Here is a 17,826-nt window from a genome sequence, read left to right on the forward strand (position 1 = left end):
TAAAAATCTTTTCAACAGGACTACAATCTCCATTAGTAGTGTGGGGGCACTGTAGAGAGCTCATCCATATGGAATACCCCTACACAAAGACACATCTCTGCTCCTCATTGCAGCACCACCAGATCTCTGGGCCAGCTGAAGGAAATAAAGTTTGGAAAGATACAAGATGAAACTGGTCACAAAAAGCCTCTTTAACATCAAACTCCTCAGGTTAAATCTCTCACCTTAGCAGCAATTTGTCAGACAGCTGGCTCATTGTCATACACTCACCTCTATCGTCACTCTCCAGATTCAATAATATCATTTTTGTATCTTTCTGCTCGTACCTGCGAACTGATGAGAGTTAATCCAGAAGTCTTGCACTCACAATTATACTTTAAAACTATTCACTGCCTCAGCTAGCTTGGCAAAGGGAAGCCTTCAAATCCTGTTAGTTTGTAGTATGACAGCTACACCCTATTCAAGAATAACTGAGTAGCACTCTAGTTTCATTCCCAACCAGTCCCTTGCAGTTTTTGTCTGTACTCTGAGCCTGTATAGACTGCTGGTGCAGCAGCATCATTGCAAGCTTTTCACTGAAAAGCAGATTTACAAATGACAGTCCTGGTTTGACAAGACAGAAAAATTCCCCTCTATCTTTGCATCCTGCAAAACAAAACAAGTAAAGACAGTCATAGCAAAACAGACAATCATTCTATGTTAAAATTAACATGGGCACATGTGAGATTTTCCAGTGGGAAGAGGGGAAAGGTTTCCTGACTCATGGCAATAAATCCTTCCCCAACACAACCCTGAAGTTAATAAAAACAGGAAAGTTTCGAAGGAGAACATACACACAACTTTGCATGTTTAATTGCTTTCAAGATGTTCCCAAAAATCCAATAGAACTGATTTCCTGTGAGTCCATGCTCAGAACAGGTAATGCTTGCACTCTTTATCTGAACTGTACTCCCATGTAACATGGCTGGATTTAAGAAAACATTTGCCCCAGCTGAAGGCCTGCCTCTGTGCATGGCTAATAGATCTTCAGCACACACAGAAATGTATTTTATGCACCATCAGAATTAAATAAGTAAAAAGATTAAGTCCTTTACCACAACTGAACTGTATGTTCAATTAAACCGAATAAAATGTTATCAAGGTATTTGGATTACAGTAATGGAGACAGCCCAGTACATAAAACAATATATATTTATTTGCACAAAAAGTTCCATTTTCAAGTGCATGTATGCTTTTTCTACTACTTTACAGCACTTTGCTTTTAGAAAAAGTCAAGAACAATCATGACCAAGAGAAAGACCACTATTCATTTGACAGAATGACTCTTATCCTACAACGAAAGGCCTGAGAGCAGCTTATGAACTGTAAGGCAAATTAGGAATTCCTTCTCAAGTGAGTAATCTCAGTTTCATTAACTCAAGTGGAACATTCACAAGAAAAGTGTTACATGACTAGGACATGATACATGACTGTGGTGTTCCCTATGGCTATAGCCAACACAATAGGCAGGTTATATTCTCAGACAGAAAAAGACAGAAAGCTAAAAGATGCACAGTAAGTTGCCAGAAACACTTACGGACAGAGAAAAAAAATCCAACTATTATGTATGCAATCACATGACATAGTTAAGCACAATTCCCATTTCAGAGAAAACAGGTAAATTGCCATAAAATGCTCAGAATTAGGACACCTACAGACTTTAAAGCCTGCAACCTTCATTTAGAGACAAGTTGGTATTATTTGGTAAACAAATGCTGATAGCTCACAACTGACAGCACAAACATTACTTGAAATCTGGTTCCATTAATGGAATAACTACAAACACTGGATACAGAAGACCATTGAAATTATACTGGTGGACAGATTTTCCATATCTTCTCCTTTGTTGAAGTTTCATCACTTCAAGTGACTGAAATCAAAGATGTGCTGCTGAAACTAATTCAGTCTTCCCACCTGTAGTTATCACCTGGATTAGACTGCCAGAGCTGGGTCGATCCTTTCCTGTTATCCAGTCATAAAAGGTTCTGTTTTAAAATAAATGGATAAAATAGGGTGAGGGAGAACAAAAAAATTACAACTATTATCAGGTATATTGACAGGAGGAATAAAATACAAGCCTATTACTTTTCCTACTGCTCTCTCTAGAGATGTCAATGTGATGTGATCACTGGATTCAGACCCTCAGAACTGTACAGAGGGCCCAGAGAAATCCAAGGGACACAGGATTTCCAAAATATCTCAAAAGAAAAGGCCAGGAGCTTAAAATGTCAGTCACTAGGTTTTTTCCTATTTAAAAGAAGTTAGAAAAGGGGAAGGAGGAGCTACTTTAGTTGCCTTTATAGCACATAAATAAACGAATTTCAGTTTTATGACTAGAATAGAGTTGCTAAATTCATTACTCTGCCACTGGCCATTATAACATTATGATATGTAACTGTGAAAGTGGTCTCAGTGGGAGGGAAAAAAGCCTTAAGACATCCAAAACAGTGCTGAGTAAGATGGACACCTTCTAGGTAGCAGACCAGGAGACTTCTTATCAAAAGACAACATAATCTCCTTCCTCAAAATAGATTAGAGAGAGTGAAGTGTATTTTACAGGTCCTTCAGCCTTCCCAATAACGCACACATTGCAACTATCATGTTGGAACATCCCACAATTCAACAAGAGCTCCCAGGGCATAAAATCCAAGTGCCATATGGGAAAGGATTTCCTGCATTGTTCCCAAGATGCAGATGTTGCTCAGTGAGATTTTCAGTTTTCCAAGCACTGGGGTTAAACTTTAGGGAATTAGAAACAAAACAAACCAATCAACTGAATTCTCCTGTAAGGATAAATTATTTAAAAGTTCAACTTAAAAAACGAATTTGCAACACTGCAACATCTAGCTAAGCTATCCCTGGAGCACAGTAAATTAGGGATCTTTTTCTGAACATTTCCAGGCCAGCTAAACTCAATTGATGGGGCCTGTTTTAAAGAGCCTCATCAGACAACTGCAGAGGCTTAAACTAAACAGATGCAACTGAAACCATTTCCATCTCTGGCATCCACCTTAAAAAAATTACAGAAAAGGAAATCTGATGTCAGAACTAAACTACTCTCTGAACAATTAGCAATAGGTAAATTCAATTCCACTGTCAGTTCTAAAAGAGTTTTAAAATGTGAGTTCACACTCAACAGAAACTCTGCTACTCCCCATCACATGGCAGAAAGCAATAGTCATGCTGCACCTTCTCCAACCCTGAGGAATGAGAACAGTAAGGCAGATAATCTCACCCTGCCCTTACATAAACTACAGTGAAGTTTCAGCATTTTGCAGCACCATTCAGGACAAGTTTTTGTAGATAGTAAAAAAAAAAAATCTGTACTAAATTCTTCTGAACAAGAGCAGAAATGTTGCCAGTTGATAGAACTGAACTAACGTGCCATAAACTGGGCAGTAAAATGTGTTTAGAAGAAAAAGAATCCCACCCAAGTTGAAATGCTTATTTGCAGTTTATCTTTAAGCCAGGTGTCTCCTGCACCTGCTGTCTGCAATTTAATTTGTCTACAGGCTTTAGGAAATTCTCCAGCTTCCAGCTGCTTAAGGCTATCTTTCTTGCTGGAATCACTCATGCAGAGAAGCTAAAGTTGATGGAGTTAGGCTAATTTTCTCCAGTTAGGAAGCCTATGCAATTAAACCTGGTGTGATTTAGAAAGATACCCAATAAGATGATAGAGGAAAAAAATCCACCCAAATCCAAGACAGCCATTTAAACAGAACAGGCACTGAGATGCAGCAGCAAGAGTGACAGGGAACAACTGTTTAGTTATCCCACAGATACTCACTCTGCAATGAAATCTAAAGGTGTCCAGGAGCTGAAATCTGCATCAGGCATTGATTTCCTGTTTGCTGGTGTATCTAAGGTAACCCTGTGATTAAAGAAGATAAGCAAGCCTTTTATTTATATATCATGTTTCTGATGAGCACCACCTACTTCAACTCATTTCTGTAATACGTCCTTGACTTTTACACCAGGTGATATGGATCCCTTGCATCCTCTCCATGTGTTAACAGTCTATAGTCATTAGTTTCAATGTATATCCAAGGCTCCAACTAAGACTGCCCCCAGTGTCCTGGCTAGCTGAAGAAGTGCCCATTGGAGCCATCACTCAGCCTGAAGTTCCCCTCCCATCCCTCCTATGCAGATGGGGAATGGCAGCAATAATAAGCCTGTTCACATGTACTGCCCAGCACACCTGCACTACTTCCATGCTTTTGAGAGACCAAGTGCATAAATATAGGAAGCAGTGAGTTTGACAATACATATTTACACTAGATACAATGATATGAAAGGGTTAACTTTCCAGAACTCCGTCACTGAAATGCTGTTGACAATCCAAGGTGTATTTATCCTCTCAAAAATTCAGTTAAGAACAGCAGTTTGCATGAGAACTACACAAGAGCAGCAGGCACAAAAATCCAGTGATCTTGGTGTATGCCTGGCTGTAAAGCTCTCTAGAAGGTGCTGTCAGTTATCCAAACACATTTAATGCCATTCCTGTCTGACCTGAAGAAGTGTCTTAAGAGTTTGTGTGAGGAAACCAAAAGTAGAGAATTCAGGTAGTAGATCAAATCTCTGTACAGAACTCTCTAGTCTTACATTTTGGGTCTTGAACTAGATATGGACCTGGCAAGAAACATACTTTCAATTTTTGCAACAGAATTGATAAAATTAAACATAGTGAAGACCTACTAGGCCATCCACTTTTCACTAGTTTTCCTAACAAAAAATGAAAGCAGGTAAATACAAGCTAAATTTTTTGGTTTACAGGTCCTCAAAGTACCCTAATTTTACCGTCCAGGCATGCAGCATCTTATGAAGAAGCATCTTTAATCAAGTGAAAGCCTGTCAAGTAATCCTGTGCTTACTTGTTGAAAGCGAAGGGAGACGACCCATCTTTGTTGATCAGCATCGACTCCGATTTATTGATCAAATCAGTCACCCTTTATAATCGTGTTAATTAACTTCGTGCATATTGCAAAATCCAAGCTCACGATAGGTTACAGAGAAAACTCTAACCCCTCCTTTTGTTTACAATACCCGTGGTTTATTGAAACCAAAATTAGTGTTCTCACTGTGATATGAAAAGTTCTCAAAACCTTCATATCTGTTCCCAGAGCAGCCAAGGACTGTTATGAGAAGACTCTCTGAGAATCCTGCTGTTTATGAAAAGGTGCCTGAGAACCTAGTTATTTACAAAATCAAGCCTGGGAACTGCTGCTCTACAGCTGCCCCTCACCTTCCCATCAGCTGTATACCTTCATGGCCTCTTTCTTTAAGCCATGCTTGAACCAGGCTCTCCACACTTACTATTATCACAGAGCTAAGTCTAAAACTTTGCTGAACAGTTCATCTCATTTTTACAGTTCATCTCATTTTTACAGTTCTGTCTATCCTGAAATAAAGAAATCACATGTTAATGCATGGCTACAGTTAAACTGGTTAAAAGTAAACAAAATTTTAATCCTAACATCCATGACTGTTTTGCAAAGACAAAGAAAAGAACGCAATCATTTTTAGGGTGACTTGTGTAATTCTTTGTTCATCCAGTGAAGATGCATCTTTTCCCTGTGAGTAGGTCTGAGAGGCTGTTTGTGTGCTGTGAATAGGACACTGCAAACATATCTGTTTGGCTCTAGGCTGCAGCAGTAATTAAATTAAACAACACAGGCAGAGACAACTAAGCAACCACTTACGGTAAAATGGCAACTGCAGCAGAGCCAGATGGCAGCCCACTGTTGGCACCAGCCAGACTCTGACAAAGCTGGTGCACTGCTCCTTTGGCCATGCCATAGGCAATCATCCCTAAAAATTAAAAACAGGCAAATCAGAGCACTATCAGAACAGCCCTCAACATCAGCAGTAACATGACAGAAACTAAAGACTGATAAATATTAGGACCACTTACCACAGCCAGAAAAGAATCAGACTTTCAAAACATATTAAAGCATACATATTAAAAGAAAAATTATAATATTAATAAAAAGGCTTTAGAAGACATCCAGAAACTACCACAGAACTCAGTTAACTCAGCACTACAGAAATAAACAGCTTACCAAGTCAAGCATGTTTAGTCAAAGTATCCAAATGCACCCTGAAGGATGTGACCTACAGGGCTACGTTTACAAATTTAACAGAGTAAGATGCTCACAGACTTCAATAAGGCACTCTTCTATTAATTTTCATCATATAACTACAGTATTTGTGAATTTGGACCCAAAGAGACACTTCTCTCTCAAATCTGGAATTCACTTGGTCAGCATCCCAGGTCTGACAGGCCCTGTGGAGAAAGCTACAAAAAAACCCAAGGCTCATGGTAGAAAATTAATAAATAATGTGCAAGAAAAGAAGCCTTTTCCTAAAAACTGCTGCTTTCTAGGCAAGACAGCATTTAGCAGTGTAAGAGCAGCAAGAACCAGAGCATAAGGCACACTGGTCAGGAACAAGATCTGGACAATCAGAAGTCTCAGATGTCTCAAGGCGTGTATCTGTCAAGAAGTCCAGACACAGACAAAGTACCTAAGAAAACAGGTCTACTACAACTGAATGTCTTCCTTCCTAGCCATCTATACAGCCATTTAGGCCCTATCCAATGCTCCTAAGGAAGTATTCTGAACATAGTAGAAATACTTCTACAATGTAATTAAACATATTATATAACATCCATTTTTATTAGGAAGAATCATGGACAGCCCTAGCTAACTTATTTTATTGTTATGATAAAAATATTCACATGTGTATCACATTCCTCTCTCGTCTTGCCTAAACCAAACATTCTAATTCTTCTTAGAAACCTTTTCATGCCTGATACATTTCTCAAATATCACACTCACCCTGCTTCTGTCACTGTTCATGTAATTTTCAATGTTCTTTGGTTTGCATTATGTGAGGCAAGATTTTCTCATAGGAAAAGAAAAATCTCATTAACAGCAAACAAGAAAAAGATTCTTTCTTCCAGAACAGCCAGTCATAAAAAGGCTAATAAGGCATATTTGCAAAAGTTGAGTAACAACTCTTTCCCAATTCTTCCTGATGTTAATAAGTTGCATGTGTTTGCCCAAAGCACTGCTGTGACTTTTTGAAAAATCCAGACCAGCTGAAACCAGCTAGTTCAAAACAGGAAGGCTCATCACTTTGATTCCTGTGTTGTGGTCTCTACCTCCCAAGACCACCCAAACAAAAACTGTGAAAATCTGCCAGAATTCACTTTATTTCATTTGTGTACAGTCAGTCAGCCGTTCACTGTAAATTATTCATCTGCTTATTCTCAAAAATAAACCTTTTATCTTTGACTATAATGGATGCCACTATAAAAACAAAAGACTAATCATTAACTAGAAAATATATAGAATATTTTTGCCTGAAGAGTTTTAGACAAAGCTTTCAGGAATATTCATAAATTGTATATGTTTTAATATCTTAGTATCTGTGTATTAAAAATATTGTTAAAATGACACTAATAAAAGCTTGGGAAATAGGAGTATTTGTCTCAAACTTTCCTTTTGCTGCCTGTGGGCTTGTGTGTCAGTGCCTATTTTTTTTTTTTCCATTTTAAATTTCTCCCAGATTTCTTCCTCCATGCAGATCAACATGGTTGAGGGGTAAGATTAAAAATGCAATAAAGTTCCTATTAAATAGCTAGCTAAGGACAAAGCCAACAGTCAACAAGCTTATCTATGTTTGAAGCAAAGATAGACTGGAATCAGAACATGAACAGGACAAGCTTGGTTATCAGAATCAGCTGAGTCATCACCAACAGAAAGATTGGTCAATTAAGGACTCTGCCTTTCAGAACACAAATAGGAAATTTAACTTTGTCTAAGCACTGTACTTCTATTGCTCTGTGCTTCTAGTCTTCATTGTCTTCCAAACATTTTTCTGTATCATATACTAGCCAAGTATATTTCACCAATGCATGTCAAATACTATTTAAATACTGATTCTACATGCTTGCACTACAGCTTCGAGAGATTCAATACTGTTACCTGTAAAATTACATTTTCCTTACACATTTCAGCAGCAGGATCCCATCTGTGCTAGATGACAAGAACTAGGGTGTGAAGCTATTGCCTCACAAACAAGAATGCTCAGACAAACAACTGTCTCTGCCTGCTGGTGTCCCTGCAGCTGTCGTGCACAGCATTTTACCTGGGGTTCCAGACAAAGCAGCTTGAGCTCCTGTCAGAGTCAAGAGGCCACCTTCTTTCAGATGTTTTGCGGCAAGGTGGCTGGAAATAGTCGATGTCCAAACACTCTGCTTCCACATCAGATCACAGTTTTTGTATAAAGCTGATTAGGAGGAGAATTAATGAAATTAGCCAAAGGAAGACGACAAACTCTGATTTCCTCACTGTTACACAGAGTGCAATAGCACTATGAAAACATGCTTTCTGTAATTTTCTACCTCTACATTGTAAAATATTCATTTATGTCTTTTTATCTCCTTTCTCTTTGAGCCTGTAACAGCCAAACCAGAAGGGGGAAGAAAGGGACACATTTCACCAGATTTATTCCAAACAGAAAACAAGGCTATTTTTATTCTTGTATCTCTACAGTAGTGGGCAAAGTACAAATTTCATTATGAATGTTACATGTTTAAAAGCCTTTTTTCAATCTGAAGTGTTTTTTTCTGTGGCATGAATAGGCAGTGCCTTCCAATATCATATTGCACAGTAACAGCTCAGAGAGCTGCAGAAGCAACTGAGGTTTTATGCATAAAGCAATGACTTAGGAAACAACATCAATGTGTCTTTCATAACTTGCCTGACACAGGTAATCTCAGCAAAAAGATTGTTATCACAGATAACAATGCTGAGCTCCTTCAGAAAGCACATCAAAACTTTCTAATAAAAATTAGTGCATCAACAAACATTACTGAAGAAATGAAGTGCTGTGCAAATTTAACAGAAAGCAAAAATTCAGAGCACTGTGACTAAGCTATTTTGTGCTTCTATGCTTATGTACTCTTATGGAAGAGGAAGAAATATTTTTAAGGACTTCTCTCAGGTATCATTCATGTTTTCACCAGCATGTCTATACCAAAGGCTTACACTTGGCTTTGGCACTGCCTCCAGCCCATCCTCCTGCCACACACAGGATTGCATCCACCTTCTCTTCACCAAGAAGCTTTCCAACTTCTGCTGTCACCTTCAACACACAGAACAAGAACATACTGAAAACACCGGACTGATAAGGTAAAGAGGTAAACACCGTGAATGCCATAAAGCTACTTTTTCCTACTTATGTATCTGAGTAACACAGGACACAGCAATTTAAACAGCTATAGAAAATTCATATTTATGATTCATGAACTCAAAACAACTGTGTTTAAAAATAACTATAGATGAAAGTCAGACAAATGAAAGCCATAGAGTGTGTGATGTCACTGGAAATAAATGATCATCAGGGCTGAAACACCTGACCCTTACCTCTACTGCTAACAAAAATTATTACTGACTTGCTTTTGACAAGTTCTTTTCAGAGTATGGTGTTGTTTAAGACAGGAAATGAAACTCTAGGTCTGACAAGGACTACTACTGTCACTTTTGATGACAGTGCAAGAAAAACAACTAAAGATTAGCCCTCTTTAATGCTTCTGTCTAGACCACAACCATCAGTTTGAGTCTGATCACAAAATTTGAGCTTGTATACTTTAAGATATCTATAATTTCTTCTCTTTCAAATATAAGACCTCGCAATTGGTAATGAATTTGTTGGCTACAAATTTTCTCTGTCAAAGCAAATAGCAAACAATCTATCTCCCAAGAAGTGAAGAAAAACCAACAGCTTTTACAAAACCATATACTGAAAATTGTATTGTAAACATTCTATGTTACTCTTCCAAGCTTTAGGAGTTGTGCATATATAAAAAACCCCTACTGGCTAGGTATTCAGTACATCAGTAACAGAAATTGGCTTGAAACTTAAAATGTAAAAATGAATGCTATCTGTAGAGAATAAAGCAAAATACTTTTTTCAGCTGGCTTAGATCCTCTCACATTCCCATCTGTGGAAACCAGTGCATTACCCTAGGGATCCCTTGGGGCTTAGGTTCATATGCTTTGAGCATGCCATCTACTTACACACAACACATCTTTAAGTTAGGGTATTTGCTTCATTTTAAGGTGTCCTTACCATCTTGATTACAACTCACCAGGTTCAGTCTATAACTCTCAAAAGTCAAGACAAAAACAAAGCAAAACTGCCTTATATGCTGAGCCTTCAATATCCCAGATCAAGCTCTTTCTGCATATTCAGTTAAAAGGAATTACAAAACATTAAAAAGAAGGGACGAGCAGAAGCTGAAGGACCTTGAGATTCGCGGTACGGCTGCTGCTCCCTGCGTGGAGCCGGACCCATCCCTGCAGCCACCTTGGTACCGCGGGCAGCAGCGAAAGAGATGCACAAACCTGCGGGGAGGCTGCGGGCACCGCTCGGCCGAAGGGACGCGCACCCCCGGGGGAGGCTGGCTGGTGCACCGCTCGGCCGAAGGGATGCGCACCCCCGGGGGAGGCTGCGGGCACCGCTCGGCCGAAGGGACGCGCACCCCGGGGGAGATGGGCAGCTGCACCGCCCCACCGCCTCACCCGGCACTGGCCGCCCCGCGCCCGCCGCCGACCCACCTGCTCGGCCTGCTCGGGGAAGGAGTCGGTCGCTTTCACCACCACGTTGGCGCTGGCGTCCGCGTTCTCCGCCAGGTCGATGCTGGCCACCCACTGCCACGGCGAGAGGAACGGCGCGTTAGCGGCCCGCGCCCCGGAGCGCCCAGCACAGCCCGGCAGGGCACGGCTGCTCCCCCGCGAGGCTCCCCGCCTCGCCACCTCCCGGCCCGGCGCTTACCCAGTTCTTGGACTTGAAGTACCGCACGCACTGGGAGCCCAGCGCCCCTCTGCCGCCGTACACCAGCACCCTGCGCGCCGCCATGCCCGCCGCTCCGGCGCTGCTCTCAGGGCGCGGACTGAGCCGCCTCACGGGGCGGGAGAGAGGCGGCAGCGCCCGGCCGTGGGCGGGGCGGGGCGAGGGGCGGGGCGGGGCGGGGCTGCCCGCCCGGGCCGTGCGGAGCGGGGGCAGCGAGGGAGGAGAAATCCCAATGCCTCGGCCCAGCCGCGTCAGGGGCCTTGTCCCTAGTCCCCAGGGCTCCTGCTGCTGTTAGTTGGTTAATTAATTAATTAATTAGCGGCTCTGAAGGTCCTGCCAGGGCTCGGGTAACAGTAACCGTAGAAGTGCGGACAATTACGGCCTGTTTTCTTTAGCGCTCATGGATCGCAGCTGTCGCTTGTTACCCCCCATGAGTGCCCCGATCTCCGGCACGGCTGGCCAGGCCGCCCCCGCTGCCAGGGGCTTCGTGCGCCCCGCTGTAATTCAGGAGATTGCAGACCCATCCTTTCTGTCCCTCTGATATCTCTGCCCGCAGTGACATTTACAGGCTGGGTGGGAGCAGGCGCCGGGAAGCTCAGCACGGCTCAGGCGACTGCAGAATCCTTCAGACAAATTATGCTGTTTTGATCCTTTGTCCCTTGCACACAGATGTTTACCCACTTTTTAAAATAATCCAATAAACTGGATCCTTCTCCAAGTTTTCTTCACATGAGGTTGCAGTAAGAAACTTGATGTCATTTGAGCAGGACAATTAAACCCCTGAAGAAATATTAGACTGGCCATAGAGATAGGATTACTTGCTACAAAGAAGCATCACCGCACTATGTAATGAAGCCCTTACTTGCAACCATTTCAGGATGTTGTTGCAGCAAAATGTATTTTTTGCCTTGATTTTTAACCATACGGGTTAATTGCTGGACCTCAAATACAAAGAGAAGTATCTTGAAATGCCTGGTATTCAGCTGTGGATTTTGGAGCGTGATGAAAAATGGGAAATACGTCTGACTGCTGCAGAGAGGGCTTGGAGATGATCCCTTGAAGGCACTAGGATGCCTGGCTGCTTTAAAAAGACATTATTTGCCTTGGCTTCCCTAATAAGTTTTGTGTCTTTTATCTTGATTGTTGTTGCAATGGGGATCCCAAAGTGGATGACTGGAAAGATCCTTTGCAAAACAGGGGCTGATTTGGTCAATGCCACAGATCCAGAGCTGGTCAAGTTCATTGGAGAAATTTACTACGGACTCTTTCGGGGCGGCAAAATACGCCAATGTGGCTTGGGCGGGCGGCGTTCCAAATTCACAAGTAAGTACAATTTTGGTTGAATATTTAGTCTAATATCTAGTTCAAATTTAACTTTCTATAATTTTTGTTTACAGAATTTTTAGAATGCAAATTTGTATTATTAAATAAATATGTAGTCTTTATGGTTTGACATTTGGAGTGTGAATATAAATTTTCTATAATTTCAATAACACTTTCTGCTATAGTTATATTCTGTAATCCTGGAATCAAGCTGGGGACAAAAAATCCCTAGGGCTAGATGGAGAGTTTCCTTTTAGCCTTGTGAAGGGGGTGAAAGTCATTTGGAGATGACCCTGTAAATCATGCTTTCCCTTGACTGACTTTTTCCTATGTCACGTTTTGCTCTGCCACCCCTCTGCAACTGTTCTTGCCTTCTCTCTTGAACTCTTCTGAGGATTTTTCCCTTTAAGAAGCACAGATTTATTTAGCTGGGCACATTTCTGTATTTCTCTGGCTGTCCTAATGCAAATGTCTACCATAGCACATATCGCTAACTTTATTAACATGTTGAAGAAATTCTTACCTTCTTTTCTATTAACTTGGGAGACAAAAAATTGCTGAACTTTTAACAAACATAGAAACTTTTCTAAACATATTGCTTTTAACATAAAAGATTTTCATTGAAGTCTTGAAAGCACTGAGCTGTACTCTGGATGATTTCCAAATTTCACTCTTCCTGTTCTGTAGTGAAAATGGCAATTTGCATTGAAGATTTTTATTTCAGTGTACACATTTACTGAAACTTAAACCAATACAAGTTGAAGCTGTTGCAGTCTCACCATCTGCCTGGCCCACAGCAATGCTGTCCTGTCCCATCCTTTGCAATGGCTCTGGTAGCTGAGGTGAGGTATTCCAGAAGTTAAATGGGCCAAAAATTTAGCCTACAAAAATAAATACTTGTTTTCCCATAGGATCGTGTCTGACTACATAACTACACAAGCACTTCTATAAAAATTGAAGGCAAGTGTGACTGTGGGACTTCAGGGGGAATGTAGAAAAGCACCAGAGCAATCTCAACTTAGATCAGCATGACCAGTTGTTAAACTGGATGAATTTGGACTGGTAACCAAATTATTGCTCAAGCTCTGCCTGCAACTGCAATCATGACATGGACACAGCAGTCATGCTCATCCAGCCCCAGTTCTTTCAGGCCATCCTGACAGACAGAATGAGAAAAACTCTGTACAACTTTTTGGACTATTTAATGAACCTTCTGATTTTTTACTGTGCAACCTGAGAGGTAGGCATAATGTTCCACAGTCACTCTGGAGTACATCAATATGCAACTGGAGGACATGAGCCGGCACTCCCTAAACAGAGCTCTCACTGAAGCTAGTAATAATTCTCTGGTAGAACTGTAAAACATTAAGTGCAGTAGGCACAAATATGCATTTTGTTCAACAAGTGTTCCAGAGATTTTCCCTTTTAAATATTTTAATAATTCTACTGAATTTGATATTTTCACAATACTGCTTTCAAACAGCAATACACAATAAAGCTGATACATTAGCACAATGGTAAGCAGGGCTGGGGGTTCTGGGTTTGACTTGACTTTCTTGGTTTGAATGTCCCCCTTCATCTCCAAGCATTCTGCATTTACTGGGGTGCAAGAACTTTGAGACTTTTCGTGAGGATTGTGATAATATAAATGGACTTCACTGGCACCATAGATGAAGACAAAGCTAACATATCATATGGTGCAGTATTGCAGTACTTCTGGCACTTCAGAATTTCAAATTGCAATAATTTGCTGTTATTGGTTCATCACCTCTCACTTTGTTAGCATCCACTAAAGTAGACTTATGGCTGGAACACTCTTTTTTAGCTGGGACAGTGACTCTGTTGCCATAACAGGTGTCTACTGCTCTTTTGTACTCCTGAAGATGTATCATCTGGCCTCCAGCTGCAGCTTCTGGAAGTGTCCCATCCTAAGTGCAGCATGTATGTTAGACCTCAGGCTTGTTATGATGGTCCTAAAGCACCTAAGCTGGCATGAGATGCTTCTGTTTTGACAATTAATTCAAGCCCTGGAACAAGCTGGGGAAGCCACGTGTTTTGCCTGTGCATAGCAAACACTGCACAGGATTGTGTCTGGAGTCTCCATGGCAATATCCTTTTCATGGATTCTTATTTCTGTGTACTAACCCAGACGCCCTGGGCAGGTCATCAGGACTTGGCTGCAAGACTCAGAAAAGAGACCAAATAATCCTTACAACTACCCTAAAATCTCTGATTGTTTGTAAGGAGCCTTAATTCCACGTGCTTTGTTGTTACACTGCCAGTTATTTTCCAGTCAGAAAGCAACCTTGTTTTTAGATTCCCATTTCTCAGATGTATTTCTGATCCTCATTACTCCCCTCATTTCTTATTGTCAGAGTCTTCTGTAGGTCTTCTGTGCACCAAGCCCAACTACAACCCCAGAATGAGCTACTGAAAGGGCAGACCTGTTGAATCACATCATTTTTGTGTGGGATTTGTACAGTACAATTTTTTTCTACAGGATCTACTGTAATTTTGTCCTGTCATGATCAAATTATATGCCTGAAGTTCATAGTGACATCTACAAACTGTTGCTGCCTACTTTTTAGGTGGTTTGTTTGAACTTTGTGGGGTTTTTTATCAGTTATACAGCACAGGTAGGAATCTATTTATTTGTTTATAACATAGTATACCTTCTTTGTAGTAACTTTTTAGTAATTGGGCAGTGAGTTTTTCAGAACATGTATGAGTGTGCAGTGCTATGCTAGCTGGAGGTCTCTTCTTGATCACCTTGTATTTTAGACTTCCTCTCAATCAGCTTCTCTCTTTCCTGTCAGTCAACATCACCTACAATTCCCTACTCACATTTCTTCTGATTCTGTTACTAGAGGGCTGCAGGATAAACTAAACACTCAGGTGTACATTTCCTGCTGCTCCTGCCAATCTGGCCCTCCAACAAAGGAACTGTGTCTGTGAAGATAGAACCAAGAAAATTGCTGCTCTCAAGAGACAAGTGAGTGTCGGGCTGCTGAGGGAGAGCTTGTGTCTATAGCAAACCATGCGAGTGCTTCAGCTAAAGCCCACCTTGCAACACTTTACAAGCTTCCTACATCTGTGGCTAAAACACTGCCAGATGCCCAGAAAAGCATGAAGGGACCATAAACACTAGATGAGAAACCAAGAAGGGAATCTTAAAGGGCAAACCTGTGGGATTAGGATGTATGAAATCAGGGCAGATCTCACTGGAGCCAACAGTAAAGAGAGGATTAGAAAAAGAAGAAGAAGAACATGAGAAAATAAACAGAGAAAAAGGTGATACTATTTTAGGCAGCAAGGGAACAAGGAAACTGGGACTATCAGACTTCAAAAGGATGAGATAAAAAGCATGAGACAGGAATGAGAAGCTCCAAGCCAGGAGTTTAACAGAGGTGAAAAAGAGACAGGAAGGTCTCTTTTGCAGCAGACAATACAGCACCAGAGATAAAGACATTAACATGCTAGATAAATAAACAGGACTTCAACCTGAATTCACAGATCCTGTTTAAAGGATTATTCCTGTAGCAGAAAATCCCTGGCTTGATGCACTGAAAAATAAAGCATCAGGAACTGAGATGTGTGCAGCTAGCTGAATTCCACATCTCCATAAAAAAACAATCCTTAAATATAAGTTGAATTTGAAGTACCAGCACAGTGCGATGTTTGCCATCATCAAGAAATCCAATACACTGAATAGACAATTTATTTTTTCTTGACAGTTTTCCCACACATGGTGAAAAAGTTGAATACAGGCCTGCATGTGATGATCATAATGTTCCTCTGTGTGGCCATTTTCTTTTCTCTGGTCAGTTTTGGATTCTGCATTCTTAACGCAATAAAAGTTCCTTACCGGGCTATTAACGGTCCAGCAGGAGCATGCCTTTGGAACTTCCTTGCAGGTAAAGTAATTTTCCAGTGTTTTTCTCTAGTCACATTCATAGAAAATGGTACAAGTTCCTTCTTTTGCCTTACTGAATACCTCCTTGATTTAAATATTGTGAATACAATGAAGTTGGTGGTGAATTCACACCTATCAAAACAGAACTTCCAGGTGGTATCTTGGCTTACTGTGTCTAGTTAACATTTAACAGGAGCTGTGAATGCCAGCCTTGAGTTTTTATGTCATGGATAAAAGTATGTTTGCCCACACAATACAGCCTAAGCATTTTGAAGGTGTTTAAGCCATGCCTTTGTCTGTCCCCACTCTGCATAGTGCTCAGTGGTGTATTCAGTAAGTCTTTTGAAGCATGACCAAAATATCTGTCTTGTTTTGATTTGATAATGGTAAGTACTCATTTAATTTCGTTGCAGGTGGATTTGTGGTACTTGGAGTCACCAGCTTCATGGCTGCTGTGAAACTTCATCACCTCACAGAAAGAATTGCCAATTTTCGGGAAAATGTCTTTCGGTTCGTTATCTTAGAAGAACGCTTTGAAGACTGTTTTTGGATTTGTGTGGCAAGTGCCACAGCACATGCAGTGAATTTACTGCTAATAGCCATTAGTGAGATTCATTTCCCTAAAATTAAGACTAAAACAGAAGAAGTCAATGTTACAGCAGAGGATATCATGTACTAACAAATCTACACAAAACTATTTTGCTCACGTGAACTGTTGTGACAGGAACAGCTTCTTGGCTCTTCATCCTTTGTTTTGGATAGATGATTTGTGTACAAACCTTTGTAAACATGTCAGTCTACAATACCAGCAACTAACATGTCTGTGAAAAAAAATTTAAAAACCAAATGCTATAAATATCATTATTCTCAAAACAAACTGATATCTGCAGTGAGTATATACTGTTTCCATTTTAAGAAACTTTGCTCTTTGGGGTATTTTAGAAAGCTAAGGTAAAATATTCATCAAACCAAATGTCTTCTTTATTTAGAAAGACAACATGTTTATCACATATCTTTGAAACTATAAGGTTATTTCAAAAGAGAAAGAATGTATATTTGGCATTTACTTTCACAGAATTATCTAGAGCATATTAAGAAGGACATATATCTTTCATGATGTTATACAGCATGGAAAAAGAGAACTTCATCAACTGTGAGGCTAAAGTTAAGGGGTAGCAAAGGCTAAGTGTGTGTGTGTGAAATGTTTTTAAAACAGAAATTGTCCAATACCACAAGGCAAAGAAGTGAGAAATGTAAAGTATATGGGATTCTATTAGTCTGTGAAGCAAAAATTATTAGCTGCTAGATGAACATTTTATTGCAGCTTCTGGAAGTAAACAGATTAAGGGTAATAATGCTTTTAGATAACCTGGAAAATATTAATCTGACAGATTAATTTTCTTTATAACTGTTAAGTCTATCTGAAATCAAGTAAAAGTGATGTATGATGAAACAGTATTGAAATGAATAGAACTGGCTAAATGGATGGAAAAGTTACTTTCTTAGGAAGGGCCATAATTTTGACAAAGTTTCGACCAGTTCATGCGTCCTGAGTGAGTATTTTTGAGAAAAGGATATGGAATATACCATTAAGAATGGAGACAGTGGCCTCTACCATCTCTGGGTTTGGCTCTACAAGGTTAGTAGGATTATGAGTGAAGCAGAAATTTGTGAGGGTGTCTCTGCAATAG

The 17,826-nt window shown here is 40.4% G+C and overlaps 2 protein-coding genes across 2 annotated transcripts; one reads left to right on the forward strand and one right to left on the reverse strand.

The window, feature by feature from the left end:
* Window positions 1-1,173: 1,173 nt before the first annotated feature.
* Window positions 1,174-11,032, reverse strand: QDPR (quinoid dihydropteridine reductase). The gene is made up of 7 exons (XM_058803770.1): window positions 10,882-11,032; window positions 10,665-10,757; window positions 9,093-9,189; window positions 8,191-8,331; window positions 5,739-5,847; window positions 3,827-3,910; window positions 1,174-2,024 (listed from the first exon to the last, which is right to left on the reverse strand). Exons 1-7 carry the CDS (start codon window positions 10,963-10,965, stop codon window positions 1,916-1,918), a joined length of 717 nt encoding a protein of 238 aa, XP_058659753.1. The 5' UTR covers window positions 10,966-11,032; the 3' UTR covers window positions 1,174-1,915.
* A 937-nt stretch (window positions 11,033-11,969) lies between these two features.
* On the forward strand, window positions 11,970-17,015 carry CLRN2 (clarin 2). The gene is made up of 3 exons (XM_058804264.1): window positions 11,970-12,222; window positions 15,957-16,136; window positions 16,549-17,015. Exons 1-3 carry the CDS (start codon window positions 11,970-11,972, stop codon window positions 16,812-16,814), a joined length of 699 nt encoding a protein of 232 aa, XP_058660247.1. The 3' UTR covers window positions 16,815-17,015.
* Window positions 17,016-17,826: the final 811 nt, after the last annotated feature.

The sequence above is a fragment of the Ammospiza caudacuta genome, chromosome 4, assembly GCF_027887145.1.
Source record: "Ammospiza caudacuta isolate bAmmCau1 chromosome 4, bAmmCau1.pri, whole genome shotgun sequence".
Taxonomy (NCBI): domain Eukaryota; kingdom Metazoa; phylum Chordata; class Aves; order Passeriformes; family Passerellidae; genus Ammospiza; species Ammospiza caudacuta.